This window comes from Corvus hawaiiensis, chromosome 10 (genome assembly GCF_020740725.1).
Source record: "Corvus hawaiiensis isolate bCorHaw1 chromosome 10, bCorHaw1.pri.cur, whole genome shotgun sequence".
NCBI classification, from domain to species: Eukaryota; Metazoa; Chordata; class Aves; order Passeriformes; family Corvidae; genus Corvus; species Corvus hawaiiensis.
This window is the reverse complement of record NC_063222.1, coordinates 24055914-24081351: the sequence shown is the minus strand read 5'-3', so window position 1 is coordinate 24081351 and position 25438 is coordinate 24055914. Positions and strand designations below refer to the sequence as shown.

Genomic DNA, 25438 nt, shown 5'->3' with positions numbered 1-25438 from the left:
TTATTCCTCTCTCCTTTCTCTGGTTTTTTTTTTTGCCTCACTGGCTGTTTTGCCGCTCGCCAAAATATCTTCTGCTCAAGGGAGGGAGCTGCAGAGGGCAAAAGCCGGGGCTGACCGGGAGCCTGCCAGCCCCAGCCCCAGCCCCAGCCAGCCCCCATGGCCACAGTGGAGAAGCACCTGGGATGTGGACTTTTAATTTCCACTCATTTAATCGAAAACTCCTTGTAGGAGGTTTGCTAGTTCACATAAAGCTGCAATAATAAAACAGGTTTTCAGTGTTTAATTCACAACACTAACCTGGGCTCTAAAAGCCTCTAGAGTTTTTCCATGAGCTCCTGGCTAATGGGATGTCTCCAATCTTTACAGTGGGTCCTTTGTTTAGAGATTCAAGTAATCTCTGGCACAGCCTGAAAACATTCTTCTTGTCTCCTTTCACCTTAAAAAATAAAGTAAGATCTATAATAATTAATATTAAACCGAATTAACAGAGCCAGGAAGACGAAGTGGCAGACCTGCTGATATCTGTGGGAAAGCCTACCCAGAAGTTGATGGGAACAGACCCACAGAGCTGCTCTCCAGGTACCAGAGCTCAGTGCAGATCGCTGGGCTATGAGTCCATTTCTCAGGATGACATTCGATGAAGACGCAGGATGGGGATGTGCTCCAGCTGGAACATGATGCACCAAGTGATAGCTAACATGGCCACTGGTGTTGTGGTTGGATGCACAAACGTGCCAGGGTGTGAAAGCGCAATGGAGTGTAAATCATCTGTGTTCAGTGTTTGCACGGGATTCACCATATCCCAGCTTATGGGAAGAGCTCACAGGTGGTACCAAAGTTAAGAGTACACCCTGAACACACCATAGAAAGAGGGATTTGAAGCTATTTGAGAAGAGGAGAAGCCACCCATCTTTGACCAGACAAGGGATGCAGCCTGAGCAGGCACACACAAATGCTTTAGGTCCTACCTGCAGAGGGAAGGCAGCATCTAAAGTCAGCTGGGTAATTCAGTCTGATCTCCCCATCTTGGCTGTTGGCAGAGGGGCTGATGAGTTGCCTTCAGGAAAAGAGATCTGCCTCATTCCAACAGCTTGTACAGGCCACAGACAGACACAAAATGCCACCAGCAGAGCAGAGTCAGGCCAGGCTCAGCAGAAACGGGATTGCTGCTCTGACTGGCAGCTCCAGTTTCCATGGTTAAGTTTTCATTCAGAAGCCAAAGCTACTCATATACAAAGCAAACTGAATCAATTTAAAACAGTGAACCCTGTAGCACTACAACATCACCTTCCTCTGTAGAAAAATGCTGCTCTTCACAGATGCCTTCTGCTTGTTGAGATGTAAGGTGTGTCTGCATCCTCCATAAGAGACCACGGCCGGTGCCAGACCCTGGGAATGCACAGATTGTGTGTGACGCCACCAAAAACTATCCTGGGTCCAGGTAATCTGTATCCACAGCTGCCCTCTCACTCAGCTCCCTTTTATCCATTCTTCAAAGTCTCCCCTGATGCTGCTAAAAGTGATCTCATTCCTACACTGAGCCAGTCAAATTTGTTGTCGTCAATTCTGCACTCACACAGGTTTTCTCCTCTGCTGCTGAAGACAGACCAGCTTCTCTGCAGGATCCCAAGGCCTGCATGGACCACAGCCAAATCTGCAGCTATCAAAAGGACCTCCTTCCTTTGCACTCTTTGCACCAGCAAGGGCTCTTGAGAGGATGGAGCAACTGCAAAGTTCATTCCCCCAGCTAACAGCCGTCTCTGCACTAAGTGCTGAAGATGTGCTGAGACTTGTTTGGTTTTTTCAGCAGCAGTTTTCCCTCAATACTGACCCCAAAGCCAGTTTCTCTTCCTTTGAGGACTCAAGGTCAGTCAGACCTTAGGAGAGGCAGAGAGTATCTGCTTTGGGATGGTTTGTCCACACACAGGGCACATATCTCAGGTGAACAGAGTAATCTGGATACTTCAGTAACTGACTTGGGCTTACCCAAACATATCCCACAATCCTCACACCTCAACCTCTTTGCTAAATCTAGTGTTTCCTAGTTCAGTTGCACCTCTGCTTTTCCCCCTGGGTGGATCCCTTTTCTTTCACAGCATTCTCTGCACTTCCATTCCTTTTGCTAAAGTCAGCAGTAAATCTTGTGGTAGCCTCTAATGGTAGGCATCAATAAAACAAACCAGCCTTGAGAGTCTTTTGTTTTCCAGCCAGACATATATCTGCTTTCTCGCCCTCAGTACTACCTTCCTCTAAGCACCAGCTCAGCTGAGGGACTCCTGCATCACTGCTGCCAGGCTGACATCATTCAGATGAATGTCGTGGGACCAGTCAACCCCGAGAGCTGCCTCACTCCTCCATCATTCGGAGGTGCTCATCTATTACAACCATTTCCCTTCACATTTTCCTTCACCACTCTCACAAATTATCACCATCCCTACCAGATACACTATATTTGCTACACATTTCTAGGTAACTCTGCTCCAAACAGTTTTACTTAGAAGCCTTTGTACCCATTAAGGCCTGAAAGGATGAGTGCCAGTGGCCTTTTGTAGGTTTATCCACAAGAGATCAAGAGAGTGCAAGGCATTCTATTCAAATTACTCATTTTACAGTATAATAATATTAATATTGTCCATTGAAAAAGTGCATTAATTAGGATGCTGGCAGTTTTTTGGACCACTGCCACACGAAGTAAGCACTTGAGGGTATGTGACTATTCAAGCCCAAGTCCCAAACTGCCGTTTCCAACAGCGGCACACTCAGTTCAAGAGCCAAATCACCAAAATAATTAACAAGGGAACAACCTACAGAGGGTTAATGTTACTTATTTTTCCTCTACTAATTTCAGTTATTCCCTTCTTAGTAAAACAGTATTTAACCAGACCACAAATAATTTGCATAGCACACACGTGCTAGCTGCTGGGAGGTTTTTAAGCAAACAGAACAAATGCCTCATTAATAACTAAGTGCCAAGAAATGCAGAAAGAATTTTGTACAAGACTACGAAAACTGTTGCAGTGGGGATCCTGCAACACGCATATATCAAACCAGGAGTCCCGTGGAAAGGAAATATATATGGACAGACAGATTCTTGATAGCTGTTTCAGAGAGATGTTTATTTCTCCAGCCGCATGGCCGGGGCTCCGCTGAGGAACTGTCCCAGTCACGGGACCAAGGGTCCTTCTGCCCGCGCAGGGGACACAAACCAACCAATGGGAACGAGGCTGAGCAGGGGCAGCGAAACCCCGTGTCTGTGCCCTCAGGGCCCCTCTCCCAGGGCTACACGGCAGGGGAGGGACCCCAACACCTCACCCGTTTTATTTTAATAAAAGGAGAATGAAAACAACTGGATAAACATAACAAGAACAGTTTCAAAACAAAACAAGCCACCCTCCTGAGTCTTTAAATGTCCAAACAGATTCTCTGGAACATCTTAGGGCTGACAGAAGGGAGACAGAACTCTGAGCATGCTTTGTGGGGAAACTGAGGCAGGAGAGGGTTTAACTTCTTCCCTCCCCCTTTTCATCCCCCACTCGGCATTGGAAAGGGATTTTTGGGGAAACAATTGGCAAAAGCATGGTTTTGTGAGGGAAACCATGGATGAAAAAACGGATTGGGAATACACTGGGGGTAATAGGACATAGGGTAAAAGGGAAAGGTGGGATTAGGAAAGGGAAACTGTAGGGGGGGCTTACAATGGAGATACTGTCTAACATGACTACGATTTTTTGCATATATACTGCCTTTTACAGGAACACCATCAGGCCCAGTGACCTGCGATGCTTGTAACCCTTTTCTACCTTGTATAATTTTGAATTGCACCACCTCTCCATCTCCCAAGCTTGGGATGCATTTTTCAGGGTTATTCTTTTTAATAGCAGTTCTATGCACGAATATGTCTTGCTGGTTGTCATACCTTGTTATAAAACCATAATTTTGCTTAACATTATACCATTTTACTATCCCTAAGGTCTTAGTTGCTATGATCTTTTCCTTTTTTCGAGTGGCTGCTGTTTTCTGTCTCGCTGCGTCTTTGCTCTCTCCTTCGGTCGCTCCCGTGTTGGAATTCTCGGGGCTGCTGGTGCCTGCGCGCTCTTCCCGGGGTCGCGTTCGGGGTCGCGTTCGGGGCCGCGCGGGCCGGGCCGGGCCACGCCGCTCAGTTCTCCGTGCGTCGCCTCCTCTGGTCGCAGCTTCGCTGCCGCTGCCGGGCGCTGCACCCACGTCTCGGCCGGGCCCCCGAGCGACGACCCCCCCCGCGCCCCGCTCCAGCGCGCGTCTCGGCCGGGCGCGGCTCCGTTCCACCGCCATCGCCGCCAGCCGCCGCCCGCGTGCCGCCCCTCTCGGTCGGGCGTTCCCGGGGCTCGCTCCACCACGCGCTGCACGGGACCATTCGGGCACCGCCGGGTCCTGCCGCTCCCGCCGCGCCTCGCTCCGCCACCGACACTGCGGCTCGCGTGGCTCCGCCCGCGCGCGGGAACTGCCTCGCTGCTGCTCTCAGAGCGCTCGGTGCACGTGGCCTGGGCCGCACGGTCCCTGCGCCACGCTTCCCTTCACCAGGACACAGCTGACATTGCTCAACAGTCTCAGTAACTAAATAATATTCACGAAAATATTCTTCCATCGGCATATATTTTGACTCTAGTATTAACTGTGTCCAAACGGTTTTCCAAAAGCCCTTGGTAAGAATTAAATCCCAAGAAACATAGAAAAAGTTCTTAAACAACCATGACAGGAAGTGTTTCAGTTCTTTTTGAGCTTGAATCAAGCTAAAATTCACAAATCGTTGTTCAAGAATCATTTTAAGTTTAAGATAAATGTCCATATGCGGCTCTGAGAGCCAAGAGTCTTCCCACGGTTCCTCCATAGTTTAGATATGGAATAGCAAAGCAAAACCAAGAAGAGGAATCCAAAGTTTCCAGGGTTTACTCACACAAATCAGTCGCTTAGGGATCGGGGATCGTTCTGCTCTCAATCTCCACCATTTGTTGCCGTGGTGATCCTGCAACACGCATATATCAAACCAGGAGTCCCGTGGAAAGGAAATATATATATGGACAGACAGATTCTTGATAGCTGTTTCAGAGATGTTTATTTCTCCAGCCGCATGGCCGGGGCTCCGCTGAGGAACTGTCCCAGTCACGGGACCAAGGGTCCTTCTGCCCGCGCAGGGGACACAAACCAACCAATGGGAACGAGGCTGAGCAGGGACAGGGAACCCCGTGTCTGTGCCCTCAGGGCCCCTCTCCCAGGGCTACACGGCAGGGGAGGGACCCCAACACCTCACCCGTTTTATTTTAATAAAAGGAGAATGAAAACAACTGGATAAACATAACAAGAACAGTTTCAAAACAAAACAAGCCACCCTCCTGAGTCTTTAAATGTCCAAACAGATTCTCTGGAAGAAAACCAAAGTAGTTTATTCTTCTGACACTTGCCTTGGATTAAACACTATGCTCCTTTGATAAGACTGGTTTGGACACATGAGAAAATGAAAAAGGCAAGATCCACACATGTACAAGAAGGACACAAACTTGGGAGGTTTTTGTAGTTCAGACACAACTTTTTTATGCAGGTAAAGCTTCCACAAGCTCACGGAGAGGCCTGGTCACTGGTACATTAATAGCACATGGATAATCTTTAACAGACACGATATTTCCCCTTTCCAGTTTCTGTTTCTATTTTTATCCTACAGCATGGACATGCAATCTTCACTGTAGTCTGCTGATCTCAAGGCTGATCTTCATTTCAGCAAAACAAAAGGTCAGCTACCGACCAGACACCAGAAAGGCCTCCCAGATGCCTGGGTATTTATTGACCTGATAATCTGGATGTCAGTGAGCATCTTGCCATAGAGGAAGCAAGAAGCCCTGGCCACCGCTGATCACCACCAGGACAACACCACTATTCCCCAAAATGCCTGAGATTTGCAAACACACTCTTTTTTACACAACAGAGTAAACCCCAAACATTTTTAAGTTTTTGCAAAAATAAGATTTGCACCAAGGGGTCCAATCTGAATGACAAACCCACAGGTGTTGTTTGGCTGTGGTGTTTTCCCAAGGTGCAAGAGAAGTACATTTGATCCCTTGGATCTTTCTCATTCTGCTTCAGGGAAGGTATTTTCCTTTGGGATCACTTAAGTTTGAAGCCCAAATCCAAATTTCCCACCTGTGAAGCCACTGCTGTACCATAGTTATTAAGGGTCAAAGTCCTTCTACTCCTCAAAGAGGTTATAGCCAAAACCTATTTTCAGAAACTAGGGTTTCTCAGCATTGTGGGACTGACAAAACTTAGTGCCATCCTCTTCAGCATCTCAAAATAAGCTAATTTTGGCTCATACCCATCAGTCAAGAGATCCAGTTTCTCCTGCAGGATCTTCAGCAAAGCTTCCCAGCCCCATTTATGAAAGCAGAGACTTGAAAACATCTGCCAAGACAAAATGACTTCATTTTTAGAAGCTCTTGGTGCCCTGACCTGCAATGTAAGTCAACAAAAGAATGAGGTCTACCAGCATAGCTGCAGGTCAGGTCCCCTTTTGCCTCATTGTAAACTAAGGCATCTAAAATTAAAGCAGACTCCTGCAAGTGAGGATGACCAGGGCCTCTGGTTTTTGCATTCCCAGCCTGACATACGGGGCTGCAGATGAGACTTTGCATGTGCACGTACACACACAGGCTTGGGGTGAGAGAAAGGTTCAAACACAAAGAATTCCAGGCTCTTGAAGACCATCAGTTGGAAGCAGCTGCAGAAACCTTTGATAATTCCCTGGGTTAGTGAGCACTTTGCTGCTTAAATCTCTCCCTGGCCAGAGCTATTGCTTGTCACTCACCAAAAGCTAATCCTCTTTTTTCTGATTTCATCTCTATCTTCTCTTTTCCCCCACTCCATACGAGTGCAAAGCACCTTTAATCTTAATTTCAGATGTACTTTTCATGATGCTGCAGATGTGTTATCTGCCAATGACAGCATTTGCCACCTATTTCTCCTTAAAGGACACTGCTTGACCTTGCAACAGCTTCCATGCCTCCAGCTTTAGAGGCTTTCTATTTGAATGGATCACAAGTAATCACTTTTCTGTATCCATTATTAGCAGTGAACCAGCTACCCAGAGAGCTTCTGCTTTGTTGGTTTTTTTTTCCCCTTCCAAATGCAGCATTTTTCCCAGGCAGAGACATATTATGGCAATTCAGACACTGACAACTGTGTAAATCACACCCAGGCAAAAGTTATTGATGACCTCATTCCAGTAAAGCATGAGATGATCAGGCTGCCCCACGGTATTTTGATCATCTGAGAACCCTGAAATTGAAAGTCACAGGCTCCATTTTGCTTGGAAATCTAACAAAAGGCATTAACTGTGACAAAAGGCACTTAGAACATCTCTTAAATTATCTCATTTCACACCAGCAGTAACAAATACTCATTTTCCTTTATTAACACACTCTCCTTGCCCATAACCATTCTCATTTTTCTAATTTTGAATTAAAACGCTTTCAAGTTATTGATCGCTTCTGCTGGAATTCTTTCCTCCTGATTTTATTAGCTCTTGTACACAGCCTAATTTGAGCAATATGAACAGTGCATCCAACACAACCACCTCTCTAGCAGACCTGTCTCCCAGGAGTCGACGTGATTAATCTCTCCCGTGCAAGACAAGTCACATTCCACAGCCCCAGCTCCTCCACACTGCTGGTGTGCTCAGAACGGCACTCTCAAATCTGTTATTAAATTATGCAATTACCTTATTTCTTCTCAAGTGCCTTCCCAAACAGGTTGTAGACAGTCACCAGTGAGGGAAGAAGAAAACCCAACACTGGGAGTGTTTGCTGGAGCTTCCAAGAGCATTTGCTCTTGCCTTTCACTGGATTTCTCCCCATGCCAGCTCAGCTGTGGGCTCCCACAGCCCAAGGAACATTCCCTACCACTGGAATAGTGCTGAAGGCAGTAATTAGCATAAGCAAAGGCACACACTGCTGTGGCTATGCCAGGAGATGCATCCCCTCCGAGGGATGCAGGATGGCCTCACAGCTGGCTGGAGTTTCTTGGACCCTCACAGGCACATGCCCCTGGCAGGGCGTCAGCCAGCTGAGGGACAGGGGTCACACACTGGTCCCACTGTATTTAGATTCACTGGTGATATGCAGAGTCCTCACTAAGCACAATCCCAAGCGCCATATCACAGGTTTAGGGTGCCTTCTAGAAGAAAGATGGCAGATTTGGAGGAAGAAGGGTCATCTTAGACACATGGCCTAGCCCAAAATTGTGCTCTCTGTCAGCCCTTTGGCTAATCCCCTGCTAGGTGCCCTTTGTAGCTGCTGGCACTGCTCTGCAACCCTGTATCTGCTGTGGAACAGCATGGGAAAAGCACCAGATTTCCTCGGCCGAGTTTTAGCTACTATGGGCAGATGCAAATAAAAAAGGTCCAAACAAAAACAAATCCCCAAGATTGCCACAAGAGAGAAAAAGGCTGGAAGATGGAGGTGGTGCTGTTAGTGCTTAACCTGGGTGAGCAAACGTGTTCTGCTTTCTCTGCACAAAGCTAAACGCCAACGATTCACAGAGCCCAAGTCAACCCAGGCCAAAGACACATGAATGGCTGGAGAAGCAGCCTCTCCCTGCCCTTCCTCAAGCAGAAAGCTCTCCTGTGACTGCACAATCCATCACACCAGCACAGCAGCATGTGTGCAATTCCATCTGCAGTCCAAGGAGTCACATGGCAGCCAGCATGAAGGAACAATGTACCCCATCCATGGTGGCTTTTAAAGGTTGAACAGTGACAGACCTCAAATCCAGCTGCTCCTGGGGGGGCTGAACTCCATCGACAGCATCCCTGCTGGGGGACAGCCATGCCCTGGGTCACTGCCCAGCTGAGTGACCTCCCCGTGATGCCCACTGCCCCCCTAGCCCCTGAATCAGTGTGGATGCTAAAGGCAGAGTACTTCCAAATCACACCATGACTATCCCAAGAGATGCTGGCTTTTGTCAGTTCAAAAAACATTAAGAATACTGGAGGAGTCCTTTCAGCAGGTGTTCACGGGCCCAGCTCAGTGCTGGGCTGCTGCAGGATTTTCAGCTGATGCTGAGTGTTTTCTCTGTGACCAGGACTCACCCACTGGATACTGCCCTTCAGCGCCACAGATCAAGACTTTTCTGCATTTTTGGCAGTTTCATGACTACAGCAAACAATGTTTCTGCAGAGCCCAAAAATGTAATTTGACACTGCATTTTGGAAGCCTGTTTCTCTAACACAAGATTTCCATTTTCTTTGGCAAACTACCCTTCGTGTTAGCCCTACTGGCATTCACATGCACAATTCACAATTCATCTGGAACAGGCTATTTACAGAAATTTTGCTGAACTGGCTGTCTTTCTATTAGTTATGTAGAAAAGAAAAGGTTTGGCCTTGATCCTGGACCTGCTGAATTAAAGTGTGAAAGGGAAAATCTCTGAAGCCTAGGAACGCAAAGGCATTTCCACTGGTGCTGCCGACTTCAACTACAGCCATAATTGTTCTAAAAAACACAAGAGACTAATGGCAAGTCCAGTGGAATTTGCAATTTTTCCTAAGCCCTGATCACTGCTTATACTGAATTTCTACCTCTGTAAAACAAAGATGCATTTCCAGCCTTTGTGTTGTCCATGAGAGCTTCAAACTCTGAAGAGTCCCAGGTGGGGAGGGGGGAGGTTGGCTGGAGACTTCTGAATGCTCAGGTTAGGTACTGAATGAGGCATCTTCTTCTCAAATAATGGTTTTGCTCAGGGAGAAATTGCAACGCCAAGGAAAGTATTGGCATAAAGACTTACCAACAGCAAGATATGCCAGAGTGGAAACCTCCCATCTTTTCAAATGGGGATGCAAAGCAAGAAGAAAAGAGTTAACCTGGAAGGGTGAAATGGTTGCATGTCTCACTGTGCTGGCCCCAGAGAGCAGGGCACAAGAGATGGTGGTCTCTCCCAGCACATCTGCTTACCTCTGTTTCCTTTGCCATCGAGTTCAACTTTCCCTCAGCAACAGCCACTGTAAGCTTGGGGCTTTTTAAATGCAAATCAACTCTGCCACACAGGACACTGACCTGAATGCAGGCACACAGCCCCACCAGCCCAATGCCCTGGTCATTATACCATCATCAGGAAAGTTAAGGATAGGGAGCAGAGGCCTTGGAATGAATTCCTAGCTTTCCCTTCCAACCCTCCATCTGATTACTACTACTGACCATTAAAATAGGGGTTCCAGAGGAGAAGCTCAACTGAGAGCTCAGTACCAAAGATTCCCATACCATCCCAAACTTGAGGCCTCCACCAGGAATCCCTGCAGACCCCAGGACTGATTGCCCAGATGGAGGAACCACCCTGAAGTGCACAAACACCAACAGTTACTTCAAGGAAAACACAATACCAACCTGTGAGGCACGAATCACACCTTTTAACTAATAATAAGGAATCCATGAGCTACTATTTTTTTAATGTAGCTGTTTTACTATATAATCCTGACCTCATTTGCTCTAGATACCACACAGGCAAACATAAAATACATTCCTTCACACTGACCCTGTTAATAACCATTTCTTGAGGAGCAGAAGAACTGTAAGGAGCTAAGAAAATTTTTTGTTCATTATAAACCAGACCTATTGAAACAATATCCCCACTCAGCACAAACTGGGGAAAAAAAATAATTACATCAGGCTAAGGCCACATCCCCTGAAATAAGATGTGATGGGACCATCATCTGTTCCTTGCAGCCCAGGAGGAGCATCTCCTCCAGTGACAGCAGCACATCACACTAATGGGTCTTGCCCAGCCAAGGTGCTTCTGCCTCTCCATCCTTAGTGGCCACTGAGAGCTAACAAAGCCAGCACAGCTTCCAGACCAGGCATGTGGGCAGCTTTGTAAAATTAACTACAGGCATCTGATACCCAATTTGGTCCTTTACAAAACTCTCTCCCTTCCATCCTTCCAGGGCTCCCATTTTTAAACATAATGGACTGGATTACCTCCCTGTCCCTTTTTGCTCCTGCACATTCCAGGTCATTTCAAGTATCATTTTTTGTCAGGTTCGGCTTTACAGTGGGGTTAAAAAATAAAGAAAAAAACAAAGGTGTGCAGAAGGCTGTTCATTTTGGAAACTCACTGCCAGGGGTCACAAACATCCCTGTAAATATTAGAAACTGGAGCAAAGCAGCATCCCTTCCACTCCAGGGTGCTCCTCCTGCTGACACTGGGTGACTCTTGGTGAAACCCCCCAACCTCACAAATGAAATAGCCCAACAAACGAGGAGGTTCCTACAGCCCCCAGGTCCAACCACCACAATAAATTAGAGATTCACAGCAAGACAAAGCCCACCATCCCCCATCCAGCCCTTAAATTTTTCATCCTCTTGCAGACCTGTGGGCTACTTCTGAGTCTCCTGGATGCATCCCATCACAACCTCTCTGCTGGGAAAACCAAGGTGACACATGGAAAACGAGCATTTACCAACTCCTCTTTAAGAGCACTGCCCTGCTCCAGAGGAGAGAAAAAAAACCTTGGGGAGGGAAGTCTGAGAATACCAGCAATCCCTGGGACATCAGTGCACAGGTGTGTAGCCCAGCCCAAGGCAGATAACTGTGTGAGCACACGGGCTGGGATGCTCCACACCCAAGGGCGAGCACTGGGCACAGGGAGAGGTGACTATGGCACCTGACAGGACTCTCTGGGCTGGATCACCACAGCTTGTGCTAACAACGGCTCAGGTTCCCCCACATCCCTCTCCAGCTGATAGCAGCACTGTCTGCAGCCCCAAACTCCTTCACAGCTACCTACACATGAGCTGAGATGGGCTGGGGGACAAGGGGATGTGAGGATGGACCTGGGCCTTTAGCCACACACTTCCATGTGCACATTTCAACACAAGAATTTAAGACACCTAAAGACACACAAAAAAATTTGAAGACTTAAACAAAACCAAAAAAAATTTACACCAATCTGCCATTCTTATGCAAGAAGAGGAAAAAATCCCACAACATTTGGAAGCAGGCTGTGTTTGCTTGGCGCTTTCCATCTTTAGGTAATTAGTGTAAAGGGCTTCCCAGGTAAACCTAAGAATAAACAGCAGATTTCAAGAGAGACACCATTCTCTCTGCAGTGAGCCTTCAAAGCATAACCAGGAGAAGCTGCAGAGCTCCAGCTGGCTCCCTGTAGGCATTGCTTGCCTCTGAGTCCTCAGGGTCAGCCACAAGTCAAGCTGCATCAAAATTGGGAATGACATAAAAAAATGACAAGCAAGAAATGTCTCTGAAGACAAACACCACAGCATTCACAAATGCTTCAAATGCACAGCCTGGACCAACAGCCTGCTGCTCCTCCCATCCTCTTCTCTCAGCTTTCTAAAAAGTGCCTTCCTAGCTGAGAGTGGCACCTTCAGAGCTGGGAGGAACAAAACACCTCCCGGCTCCAAAACCTACTTTTCAGTGCTTCTCTCGGTTGTTTTCCTCAGCTGACCTAGTAGCAGCTGCTCTACTTGCTCCGCTGGGAATGAGCCTTGCTCCCAGCCTTCTGTTTCCAAAATGTTGCTGCAGGGGCACCTAGCCTCCCCATCGCCTCATAGATGGATTTCCAGTGCTGGTGCCACCCAGCAGCTCCCAGCTCTGCCCCCCCAGACCACACCAGCATTGCTGTTTCTGATGATATCGAGAAAGGAGGTAAAGACAGGGATGGGAAAGGAAAGATGGAAAGGAGAAGAGAGGAGTCATTCAGCAAAGGTCACTGGAGAAGTCCAGAGCAGTGAGGACCTGGCCCCAGGCTCCCTGCGCACTGCACCCGGCTCTAATTCACCAGAAGAGCCTGTTACTTCTTAAATACAATATCCAACTTTGCAACTGCAAAAAGCTGAGAGCAAGAAGCTCCTCACCTGCGCCCTGCAGCCCGGGGCTACCATTAGAGGGATATAAACTAACAGCAAATAGTTTTTGTAACCCACCCGAGCCTTACAGCACGCACATCTCATCCACCAGTCACAGCCAGTAAAATACTGCTGGTAAGATCCTAGAGCGAGCAGAGCTATGGGAGCTTCAGCAGACAAGAAGCCACCCCTCCCAAAACAGAGAGCGATGCTTTCACGTGTAATAACCCAAATTCTAAAAGCTGGCTCTTTTCTAAACGCCTGTCCCACACTGCACCCCCACCTCTCACTTTTAAGTGTCCTCACAAAAGATCTGAGAAAAGACAAGTCTGAGTTCCCAGTCCAGCCATTCCTCTGGGACAGGAGAAGGTGGCACTGGACACGGTGCTTGCTCCTGTTATCTGCAAAGCAGCTGCTTGCACTGTGCACCTTCTAATGCCCACAAGTCAAGGAGAGGGCTCTCCCTCTGTCCCTATCCATGCCTGGCACCCACACAAACACGTTCCCCATGCTTTGCAGCACCACTGACTGCACTTGGCATCTTTAAAAGCAGCTTTTTTAACCCTAAGACATCGCAGATATTTCCTTTGTCCTGCAAAACTGTGCAGTATTTACAGAATCAGAGCATCCAGCAATACAAGAGAGACTGGACAAATGTCACTCCACAGATGCATCAGTCTGCTCCTGACCTTCACCCTGCCCTTTCCCTTCACAAACTCTGCAGGGAGGGAAAGGGAACAGAGATTTAAAGGGAGCAATGCAGAAACATTTTAAATCACCTTTTATAACCTGCATTCTCTGGGACTGAAAAAGCACCTTTCCCTTCCATTATTCAGAAAGCAGCGAAGCTAATGTGACATATTGGTGCGTAGGTGTGTGGGGGCTGGTTTCTTGTGGGGGGAGGGAGGGCTGAGGGCTCGCTCTGTGTTTCAGAGAAATGAAGCAGCACAAGATGTACCAGTTGCTCTGGTAACAAAGCTTTTGCCTTTTTTTTTTTTTTTTTTCTGTAAGAATGAAGCATCACTTTAAGCATTTTTCAGTTCAGACTTCCTTGCCTGCATGGCAAAAACAAATCTGTGTTTCAGAAACACACACACTCCGTTTGAGTCAGCATGGAAAGGACCTTCTCCTCCAGAGCTACTATAACACTGTGGGGAAGCTGAAAAAATTGAGATCACCCGTTTTCCTTCTGATAAGGCTACAGGAGTTATCACACACACCAGTACTCCAGCCCAGCCCCTTCCTGTCACCCAGTAAGAGCTCATAAAAGCCCAGCACCACCTGCAAGCTGGTGCCTGTGGAAGCAATGGAGACCCCAGCCCTGGTGAGCATCCCCACACGGCAGCACCACCATCCTCTCTTCCAGCACACAGAGCCATCCCAGCGGAAACAATGGCTTAATATTTTATACTGTGCTTGTAATACAGAAGGATTATAAAGCAGCTTGTAAGTCTTGTAAATCCATTCACACCCACACAGACCATCCCTGACCTTGAAGGTGACGTGTGGCCGGTGCCCGCCCACAAGGGTCTGTGTCTGGATGTGGATGTGAGTGGACCAGCCAACCCCAAAACCATCTCCGTGGAAGGAAGAGCCTAGGACAGGGCAGGGTGGGCACACACACAAAGTGCTCCCCTGCCTCAGTCCCTGGAGCAGGCTCTCAGTGCAGCACTAAACCATGGGGAAAGCCAGGGAGCTTCCCAAACCAGAGGGACCAACCCCTCATGTGCAGTGACCATGAGAGCATGAGGAAGGATGGCTACACACATTCACACACGTGTGGTTACACCCAGCCTGCCCTGTGCCCTGCAGCAAAAGTAACCTCTGAAGAGCTTGAAAACACAAAAAAGGACCCAAAGCTGAGGATACAACACCAGAACCACCAACGCGGCTCAAGTCACACCCAACTTCACACCATCACAGTTCATCTGAGAAACAAGAAGGTGGGAAAAGAGAAATGCTCACAGTGCACCTTCAAATGCAATAGCTGGCTGTCTAGGGTTGGAGCTGCTTGTTTAGACTGCAGCATGATGGGGCTCTGAATTCCTTCAGCAGCCTGGGGATGGGGGCACCAGGTGCCCTTGGTGTGCTCAGCAGCAGCACCCAGCACCGCAGGCCAGGCGCTGGGACAAGGGTGGTCTGCAGGCACCGGTGTGCACACATTCAGTCTGGACTCTCAAGTAAGGCACAGCAGTCAGTCTGCAGCTGTAAAAGCTGGGTATATAAACTACAGTTAATTCTTTACAGCAACAATCCCCAGGAAATACTAATTGTGTGCGGCATGGTAGCTTCTTCCACACAGACAAAGCAACAGTGATTAATTATCGAGCTATTGACCATCAGCCTTTCAGAAAGGGAGACAATAAACCAACTGATGATTAAAGACAATTACTGTCATTCTTGACTCAGGCTAATTATCTGAACTCCTGATAATGACCCAGGAACCTGGACAGTTTCTGTTCTCACCAGGGCTGATGCAAGGGCCCAGCACTTGATCAGCAGCAGCCAGACTGAGACAGATGTCAGGCAGGCTGAACACAGCAGAGACCCCACTCCATTTTCTCATATCCACCCTCAAAAATAAGTTAAAGGAAAAAGGAGTCTTCTAAAAGCCCTTTTTAAAGATGTTTACCTGCTACCCCACCAACCTGCACTGGTGGAATGCCTGGGGATGCCAGGAGGAAAGATGCCACTGTGCATGGAGTGCACGAACAGCACCCAGGAGCGCGGGACACATTACCCTCCTCCTCTGGCATCTATGTAAAGTCCAGGACAACATTATCAAACACAGGCTTGTGCCTGGGACATTCTCACAGTCTCAGGGACCAAACCGCCCCAGCACCCCTGCTGCTCCCAGCTCTCCAGCAACAGGTGACCTTGGATTTCAAATATTTTATTCACTTTCTCATACCCACATACTTCAACATCTCCATCTACTGGGTCAAATCTGGGCGTTTGCCTCCAGGTGGATCAGCCCTGGCTTCCGGCAAATACCAGCTGGAAAAAAATACATCCTCACGAAAGACCTTGGGATGCATTTCCTCAACCTTTCCCCCTGTGTATTGTACCCCAGACAGACACACACACACAGAGTACAACAAAGAGCAATTACAAAAACCACGGTTTTTTCAAACAGCTGCCTCACTTGGGCTGGCAGAGGACATGGACAGCCTGAGAGTGCTCCACTGCCCTGGGTGGCTCCTAGGGGTGATTCCCTTGCCCTGCCCCATCACGTGGTGATGGTAAAGGAGCTCCTTGGAGGGCCACAGCTGACACTGGCGGCACGTGGATCCCACACACTCTAAACTAGAGCACCGACTATTGCTGCGTAATAGCTTGGTGATTATATGGCATTTACCAGATAATTAAACAATCAATAGTTATTGTGCAGTTACAGAGGTGCCCACAAACTCTATCTTGTTCCCTGTGAAATAAAACCGTGCTGAAGCTGTAAATGGAGACCCATATCCACAGGGCACAAGGCAAAGCAGTATTTGGCATTAATGACCACTGTCCTCCTGGTACAGTTGGCAAGAAACACATGAGTATGTAATCTCAACATCATTTACTTCAATGTTGTAAAATACACAAGATGAGAGGTACAAAGGTTACCATCTGATCTACTTCCTGATTTTTTTTCTCACTACTGCAAAGGCATCAAAATCCCTCTTGGCTGACACCATCCATGGGCCACTGTCTGAATGGCCATAGCTAAGCCCATAAGAACACTGGGGGATTGCTCTGGTTTTCCACTTACTCAATGCACAGTAAGTAGCCCACCACATGGGTCCCCAAGCTTTGCAACCATCTATTGGACAGGTATTTCTGAGTAACCCAGTGTCCTTTGACTTTGAACCCATGTATTTATTGGTGCTGGACACACCACCGGTTGTGGCCCTGATCTATCCAGGCAATCTTAGCACACACAGTATTTTAAGGAGTATTTGTTTGCTCTCATGCAGAGTAGAAATAAACAGTAATAGTAATGTTCTGGGACATAAAAGCAGCATTTCCTCACAATTTAGATAATGCTCTGAAGGGTTTTATTGAGTTTTGTGTTTAGAGTTTTGCTTTCAGCCATCAGCTATAAACCAGTGAGGCAAAGGTTCAATTCCCCAAGTCCAACTCATTGTATTCCTCATAGTCATTCCTTAAACACCTATAACAAAAATAAAATCCAAGGACACAAAAATTCACTACTACCACAATGTCTGGCACAGAAGCTAGCAAGTTCTCAGTCTTTCTGCAAAACCAGTTTACAATCTGTAACATAAGATGCAGGATTATTAGAAAATAAAGAAAAGCTTCTGATTCAATTAGATAAATCATCACCAGTGTGGTCCCTCATTAAAATAAAAATCGAGCTATTCACAAGAGATTGTTAAGCAGAGAACAAGGAATGTTATTTCTCTCTGCATTTTTCCAAAGCAAAGAGCTTGTGGTTGGGGTTAGAGAAGTGAGAGCAGAGTAGGTCGCTGCCGAGGGCTCCTGCAGTGCCCAGGTGTCACTGGGGTATGGCCAGAGCTGGGAAGAACCAAAGGGATATTTTAACCTGCTGTCCTGAGCAAAGAAAGACCTTTACTTGAAAACACAGAGGTCAAACCAAATCAGTTGCCATGCCTTGAGCACAAGGCTCACAGAACAAGGCTTTGATTCCCAGAAGCACTGTGAACCACCTGAAAGGGATCTTCAAACCATGGCCCAGAAAGCAGGATCAAAGTAGCAGCTGCATCCCGGTGCACACACTCTGGCAGTGGGTGCCCTCCTTCTGGGAGCTCTCAAGGTGCGCCAGGCTTGGCCAACATGGCTCTCCTCCTCTGAGCAAGGAGAAAGGCACATGGTGTGGCAGGGGCTGGCTCCATGAATCCCTGCTCTCTGAGGGCTCCTGTAACACTCCTCAGGCTCCCCATCCTGCTGGGCTGTGAGATCGTTCAGCTGTCAGAACAACATAACCATGCCCTTTATCCCATGGGATCAGTGGGAAGTTTGCACCTTGCACATTTTCCCCCCAGGTCCTGGGCAGGCCAGCTGGCTACCACCAGGACACCTGTAGTCTCCAGCACAAACGTGGCCATGCAGCAGTGTTAGACCTGGCTGCTATATCAGATTTTCTAGGGGAAACATCAGGACTGCAGTCCTGTTCTGGCAGTCTTGCAGCACACAGACATAAAATGTTATCCCCTGCCTGGTACAAACATCTCACTTCTGCCTCTTCCTAACAGGAAAGTTGATTTTCTTGCTTCAGAGAGGGACCAGCCATGAGAAGGGGAGGTGATGCTCACCAGGTGACTGCTCCTAGCTGAGAGCACAGGGGTTGGACATGCAGAGCTTGGGCTGGCACCCAGCACCAGAACCTAAAAACACAACCAGAGGCGCACACAGCCTCTAGGAGGGCAGCAGTGGTGCACCTCAGGTAACACAGCACAGGGGGGTGGGTCACCACCCCTACAGGGATTTAACAGATGTGGCACTTAGGTACATGGTTGAGGGGTGGGCTTGGCATTGCTGGGTTACTGTCTGGACTCAGTGTTAAAGACCTTTTCCAAACTAAATGATTCCGTAAGCAGTCCAGCCCTGCCTGAGAGGGATTTGGAAATGGCAGTGGAACAACCATCTAATTACAGAGGACACTGCTCCTAGGTATGGATCACTTCTAAGGGCTGATTTAGAATGGAGCCAGAAGGTCTGTGTGTCTTGAAAGTTGATCCATTTGTTTTGCTGCAAGAGATAAATACAGCGGTGGTATCTGGAGAAAAAGAATCGCAGAGATCTTATTTCCGTGCTGGGTTTTAGGGTGGGACACCATAAACAGTTATGTATGTTTTATATCAAAGTCTCCTTTTGTTTATAGAGTGTGTGCTACTCTCGGACTTCAGTTTAAGAGAGCTGTGAAGGCAAGCTTAGCCTAAGCTCATACCTCAATACTTACTAATTTGGTTTGGACAGCAACGTTCTCCCCTCCGCCCCCGGCACCATTCCGTCTGGCACCGGCACCACGTGAATCACACTGAGGACAATCCGGTTACTCCAGCAAGTTAAAAACAGTTAGGAGGAGTATTTTCCCCTTGTACAACATGGGGAAAAGGAACACAGAAACGTTCAGCCTACACTCGGGACATTTCTGGGTGGTTTTTATCTCCTTTGAGGTAACACACAGACTCACGGAAAGAATCGAACCCAGCAAGAGGAAATCCGATCAGCTGAGCCACACAACCAGCAGCACCAGCTTATTTCCCTTTTCTGCTCTCCACAAAAACATGATGCTTTGAAAAGGCCATTACAGGCACATAGTTTCCACGGATTGTTAGAAATATGAACCAGTTAAAATTAGGTCACCTTCCACCGTTATTTTAGCAGCTGAGAAGAAAAACAGTTCAGAAGGGAGCTCCCGTGGCAGGGAGCACATGGTGGGAAAACAATGAATACCAGAGGGGAAGGCTCCCTGGAATATAACCTTGATAAAAACAGCCTTGGGGTGGGGCAGTTTTTCCTTTGTTTTTGGGTTTTTTTTAAAATCTATTCCAGTTCAAAAATTCACACATTTAAAACTCCAGAAGTTCCAGTTCATCTTCAGTTCACTTCAATCCCTTGATCCTTCTACTGACAGGATTAGTCCACAGCAGCAGGAGGATGGGGAACATTGGTTCTTTAAACACCATTCTCTTCAGCAGGGGCAGCTTGCTGTCTTTTAGAGCACGACAGGCAAGAGCTGCGTCTCCAAAGCCACAGAGCAGGAGCACATGAGTATGTTCCTTTCTACAGTCAAAATGAAACATGGGCATGACGGGTAAACAGGATCCCTGTGTGCCCACACACGCATGAGTACATGTGTATACAGCACTTGTGCCCACACGTACAGGAGTTTCTTGGAGAATGAGGCCCAGGGGAGGTACTGACTCCCAACAGAACCAAAACAGTTGGCAAATTCCTCATGCAACCATGACAAGAAACATCTCCCCACCATACATAAGCACAGAAACCCCAGACTTTGAAATAATTCAATCCCACCCCAAATGCACAGGAATCATCAATAAAAAGACCCCACCAAGACGACAAAATCTGGAAATCCCCCAAGCTAAGATGTGTTTGGGACAGGTGATATAATATAGTAGAGGTGGGCATTTTAAATATTCTTGTAAAGAAGTTCATGCTTTTAAAATCCTGCTCTCCACAATCCCTTCACTATTCTCATCTGGATTGCTGCTTCTAGATGTTTAGAAAAACTTAAAGCAATCCTACTGCCTGTAACAGGCACTTCAATAAAAACATTTTAATAGTGTTTTTAATCCTGTAGCAGGTTTCTGCCAGTGGAAAGGACGGCAGCCAGCCCACGTGCAAGCAGAGCACTAGACTGTAGCAAACTCATTTGGCAGCCTATTGCAGCCGTAAACTCAGCTCTTAGAAGAGATCGAGATTTAGCTATTAAAGCACAGACTTTTCACTCCCTCCTCATCATCTAATCAATAAAAAGCAACTGGGGGGAAAGGGGGGAAAAAAAAAGCAATTCATTTTCTTGTGACAGTTTCAGAACTAATGTGAATTGCTTATTATAAGAGCTCTGTGTGCTACACAGTACTTGCACACAAGACCAAAAGGCCAGAGTTCAGCAGGGCTTCTTGTCAGGTCTGGAATGGTCAAAGCCTAGTCAGGGTGATGTGCTGGGATGCTCCATGCTCAACACACAGCCAAGGCAAACAGGATCACTTCAGCTGGAACTCTTACCTTATAGACCTGCCCGTAGGTACCATTGCCAACGAGCTCCACCAATTCAAAGATTCCTGCAGGATCCTAGGAGAAAAGAAAAAAAATATTTAATAAACAATATTTATAGACTTCTGAAAAAATAAACATTCAGTGAAGATCAACATTTGTCTGACAAGGGATTTGAGGGGTTTAAGGTTTTCAGGCAGACCAGGGATGGGAATTACAGGGACAGTGAGCAGAAGCGTGGCACTGTCGCGGTGATGGTGCTGTGTGGGCACCCCCAGCACTCTGGGCAGCACAGACCTGCCCAGGGCTGCCCACCTCCAGCACCTGGGCTGGGAGATGCCAGGCAGGTGCCTGTGAGGGAGCATCCACCTGTTTGACTGTCATCTGCTCGATGTATGAACACTCAGTGTACGCTTCAAATACAACAGCAAACATTCGCCATTAAAACTTAGATTTTCTCATGCATCTGCTTTGGAATAAAACAAGCTAACCGACAGGATGTCATTCTGGGCCTCAAAGCAGGGCTTTCCAGGTCTATCCCTGAGGTCAGCAGCACTACTGTTACTTGGTCTAAAGGCCATTTCTGGTTTGGTTCATCCTGGCTGTTGACATCCTGGCTTGTCAACTGAGACGAGCAAATATAGGGCAATGCTATATGAGGACACAATACCTTGTGAAGGTGGCAACAAAACCCCAAACCCTGTCCCCAGATCCCCCTCCACTTGGCATGTCCCCAGCCAGGGGAGGTGCAGTCACACACACGTGCACCCACCAGCACAGTCCAAAGATGATACGAGCAGTGAGGCACGAGGGAGGGTGGGGAAACAAAGAAAGAAAGAAAGAATAACCAGTGTTGCTATTTTCTCCTCTCGGTGGGTTTTCCCGTTCCAGAAGCTTTATTTACACTCTCCTGCTCCTCCTCCTTTTCCTGTACTCATCACTCCAATTCTGGAGAGCACAATCCCCTTGGAAGACGGCGGATGTGGAGACATCCTGACATCCCTGGGGTCTGTGTGTCCCTGAGCCCACCCAGCCAAGGAGTGACTTGCTTCCCACACCACCACTTATCCTCCCTGCTGGGGTTTGAGTCACTTGAGCTGTTGGATGTCCTGGCATCCCAGCAAGCCCAGCTGCAATCCAAGGGGATGCAGACAGGTCAGTTACCAGCTCCAACAGGCCAAGGAGGATCAGCCAGCAGCACTCCCGGGGAGAGAGGAGATGGACACCCACCACCCCGTTACGGACACAGAGGTTTCATTCATTACAAAGCCGCATGAACTCAAGATGCTTCTGGGTCCAAAAGTCAAACACTGGATCTTTGTGAGCAGCTGAGAAGCAAGGTTGAACCCAGTAATAATGCCACAAAAGTGAATTAATCTGAGTTCTGATGTGACTTTCCACCCAGCCAGGAACACGTGCTGCCGTGGAGCTGCCGGGGTTTGGCACAGCTCCGTGACAGGGTGACAGCAACCCCTCTGATCATTCAGAAATGCCACATCCCACTTCTGCCTGTTCCTCCATCATATATGAGCAGCTTCCTCAGGCTGCCCAGGAAGCCCTGGGGTACTCCAGGGTGGGCACCCCATTCAGCCTTCAGTGGGACAATCTGCAGCAAAGGGCAGGGAAGCTGCGCTGGAGGAGGCTTGGAGACCACCGAGGACACATCTGTCCTGGTGCAAACACACCTTCCTCTGGACACTTGGGGCAGACACAGGTGAAGCTGCAGCACAACAGGTTTCCAGCATGCAGCATCTCAGATGGGTGTGCATAGCCTGTGGGTTTTGCTGCCTTGGTACCAGGCAGGGGAATGCCAGGAATGGATGGGAAAGGGAACCAACTCACCGGGTTTCCACACTGGGTGAGGAGGCGGGGGAGGGGGAAACATGGCAGCAGCTGCTGTTTATTTTTTGAGTTTCTTTCCTAAGGGTTGTTCTCTGCAGTGCTGAAACAACTCAGAAAGAGGCTTTTCCACTGCTACAAGTATATCTATTTTTGAATATTCACTAGGAGATTAAGGCAGAAGAAAGCCATGCCTAGGGCATATGCTTAGGAGGTTTGGAGAAACACCCAGGGATGCAGCTGGCCATTTCTGATAAAAAGAACTCCTTTTTGCAATATGTTTTCCAATCTCTTTCCACAAATCCCCAAACGAAAGAGCACCCTATCCCACCATCCCAGGCTCACTGCTCTAATGTGTGCAAACATCACACTTGTGGCTCCAACAGGTTTGCCTGAGTCCATCCATCACTTGTCTGTAGACCTGCCTGCCCCACATCTGCTTCTGCTGCCACTGTGCCCAGGGCAGCTTTGTGCCAGCCAGGGGCAGCTCTGTGCCAGGAGGGCTTTCCCCCATCACTCCCATCACCCACATCTTCCACTCCAGCTCCCAACCAGCCAGGCATTTTCTCTGCTGCCATGTCCCCTCTCCATCCTGTTTCTCCCTGCATTTTTCCAGAAGCATTGCCAAGGTAACTGGACATCTCTCAGCACAGCCAGGAGTGACACTGCTCCCCTGACTGCTGCCACCTCAGCACAGCCAACACTCTGGGAGCACCAGCAATGTCAGGGAGCAGAGGGGGCTGATATCTCCTCCCAGCCACGCTGCCCTCCTCAGCCTGCCTTCTTCCCATGCAGCAGGCAGTCAAAGGTAAAAGCTTCTCCCCAGGAGCCACCATTAGGACCCAGGAATAACATGCTATTAATGGCCTTTCCAGAAAATACACAGCAAAGGATCGGGCAGGCAAGGAAAAAAAACTGCTTCCCACTGGCCTCCCCTGGACTGATTCATAGACAGAAAAGAGATTTGCATCTTAATGGCTGCTGGGGAATAGGCTGTCCCTGGTACCAGGGGCACATCCTGCACATCCCACAAAGCCTCTGCTGAGATGCTTCAGAAGGGTACCAGAGAGCAGCGACAGCAGCTCGGGCAGGCTGGAGTGGGCAGCGAGGGAGAAAAATAAAGAGGCACACAGCATGGGTGATGTTAGCTAGGGGAAAAAGAAATCCACCCTGCAGAGCCCCAACCAGGACCAATCCAGGCCAAGCAGGGAATAATCTCAGACCAAATATAGCCTGTGCTGCAGATCAAGGCTCACAGCAGCGCTGGGCTGCACTTGGCTGGGGGTGGCTGCAAAGCTCATCCCACACAGCTGCTTCCAGCCCGGCACCTACCACCTTCTGCAGATGCCCCCTCCTTGATCCAGGAGGGACACACAGATGATAAGCCTGCAGCAGTCCCCTCTTCCCACACCCCAAAATGCCTTCACAAGAGTTGTATCTAACTGAAAACATCTGCATGGAATAACAAGCCCACAAATAAAAGGAAAAAATGGGGTGAGCTGTTAGTTTAGGCAAACCCACAAATAATTTTCAGCTCTAGGTTAGCTTCACTCGAACTAGAAAAGGATTTGTACAGCTGTAGTAGCACCAGGACTTTGCCAAGAGCCCTTAAACTAAGGTAGGGTCCTGCCCTCCTCCCCGCTACTGCTACTCAGAACTTGTGCCAGAAGACACAGGAGCAAGCTCAGGCTCTCCATAAAGTATGGTCTCCATAAAGCAACAAAACACTCAACAGGACTTTTCATCTGCTCACGGGATGGGAAATGTTTCACAGAGTAGCACCTGTGGCAAGGGTTGTGCAGACCCAGCGTCCCTCCAGGCAGAGATGGGTTGGGACCTGAGCACTCTTGTGCCAGGATATGATCATGCTGCCACAGCTACAGCCAGTACAGGCTCAAATTCAAGTGGGAAATCGTTATGTTTCTACTAATCTCTCAGGAAAATCAGTGGTACTAAAGTTTCAGTGGCTAAAAGCAGTCTGAGACACATAAAAACACAGAGACATCCCCCTTTCCAGCAGTATCATGGGTAAAGAAAAAAAAGAAGTCCACTTTATTTCAATAAGCACTTTTGAAACTGGTGCATTATCAGAAAAGGGACTTCTGTGTGTGGATGATAAAGCAGGATGTATTCAAATTTCAGTAACAGAACATGCCTCCCTTTTGAAGACTTATCAGCATGGAGCACACAGTGGGGCTCGTGGGTTCCTGGGTAAAACTGCTCCCTTCTGCCTAACCCAGACCCCCCCACAGAACTAAAGCTGAAAGATGTCCTTGCCTACACCATGACGTCTCAACAAGTCCAAGGCACAAAAGAGCCAACACTTTGCTTGAGGAGACTATTCAGAGAGCAATCTCCACACCCAGGGCTAAGTCACCTACAGGCCAAGGGCTGCAGGTGTGTCTTAGTGCTGGCTACGGTGACTGCTGAGTGAGCAGAACACAAGTTAGCCATCTTTAAATATGGCCAGGCAGGTGTCCATAAACACAGCAAATATTTACATACAGCCTGTACACCAAATCTGCTTGTTTTCCTTGAAGGAGACTCATTTTCCTCCCTTCTAGCCTCCTACAAAAAGGATGTAACAGGAAGGGTTACATGAGGAGACAGTGGAAAGATGCTCAGGAGAGGGGAACCCAGGGGCACACCAATTAAACCACGATTGCTGTGGATGCGCACGAGGGGAAATCAGAGATTGGAGCCTCTGTAATCATTGTGCACTTAGTCCCCCAATTGTAGCAGCTAATGACAACTTCCAGCCAAAAATCATGGAGCTATCCGGTCATTAAGCAAATGTTACAACCCTAGAGAAGGAAAACGCACTGTGTAACTGGAGGCAGCGCAGTTACGGGTCAGTAACAGAGGAGTGTCCCCAGGCACGAATCAGCTAAAGCAGCTCCGTGGCATCAGAAGAGTTTTTTTAATCTCCACCAAGATATAAAGCCTGTGCAACTAATGCTCCCAAGCATCAGGATATTATGAGCCTCTGCCTTACATCTCCAAAATGAAAC

The 25438-nt window shown here is 48.1% G+C and overlaps 1 protein-coding gene across 9 annotated transcripts in view; it reads right to left on the bottom strand.

The window, feature by feature from the left end:
- The window catches only part of TNIK (TRAF2 and NCK interacting kinase), a 153819-nt gene that overhangs the window by 106165 nt on the left and 22216 nt on the right, over window positions 1-25438 (bottom strand). For all 9 annotated transcript variants that reach the window (XM_048314994.1, XM_048314988.1, XM_048314987.1 and 6 more), the window contains exon 2: window positions 20601-20666. In XM_048314994.1, the coding sequence (XP_048170951.1) occupies window positions 20601-20666 (66 nt within the window). The remainder of the gene's footprint in view (window positions 1-20600; window positions 20667-25438) is intronic.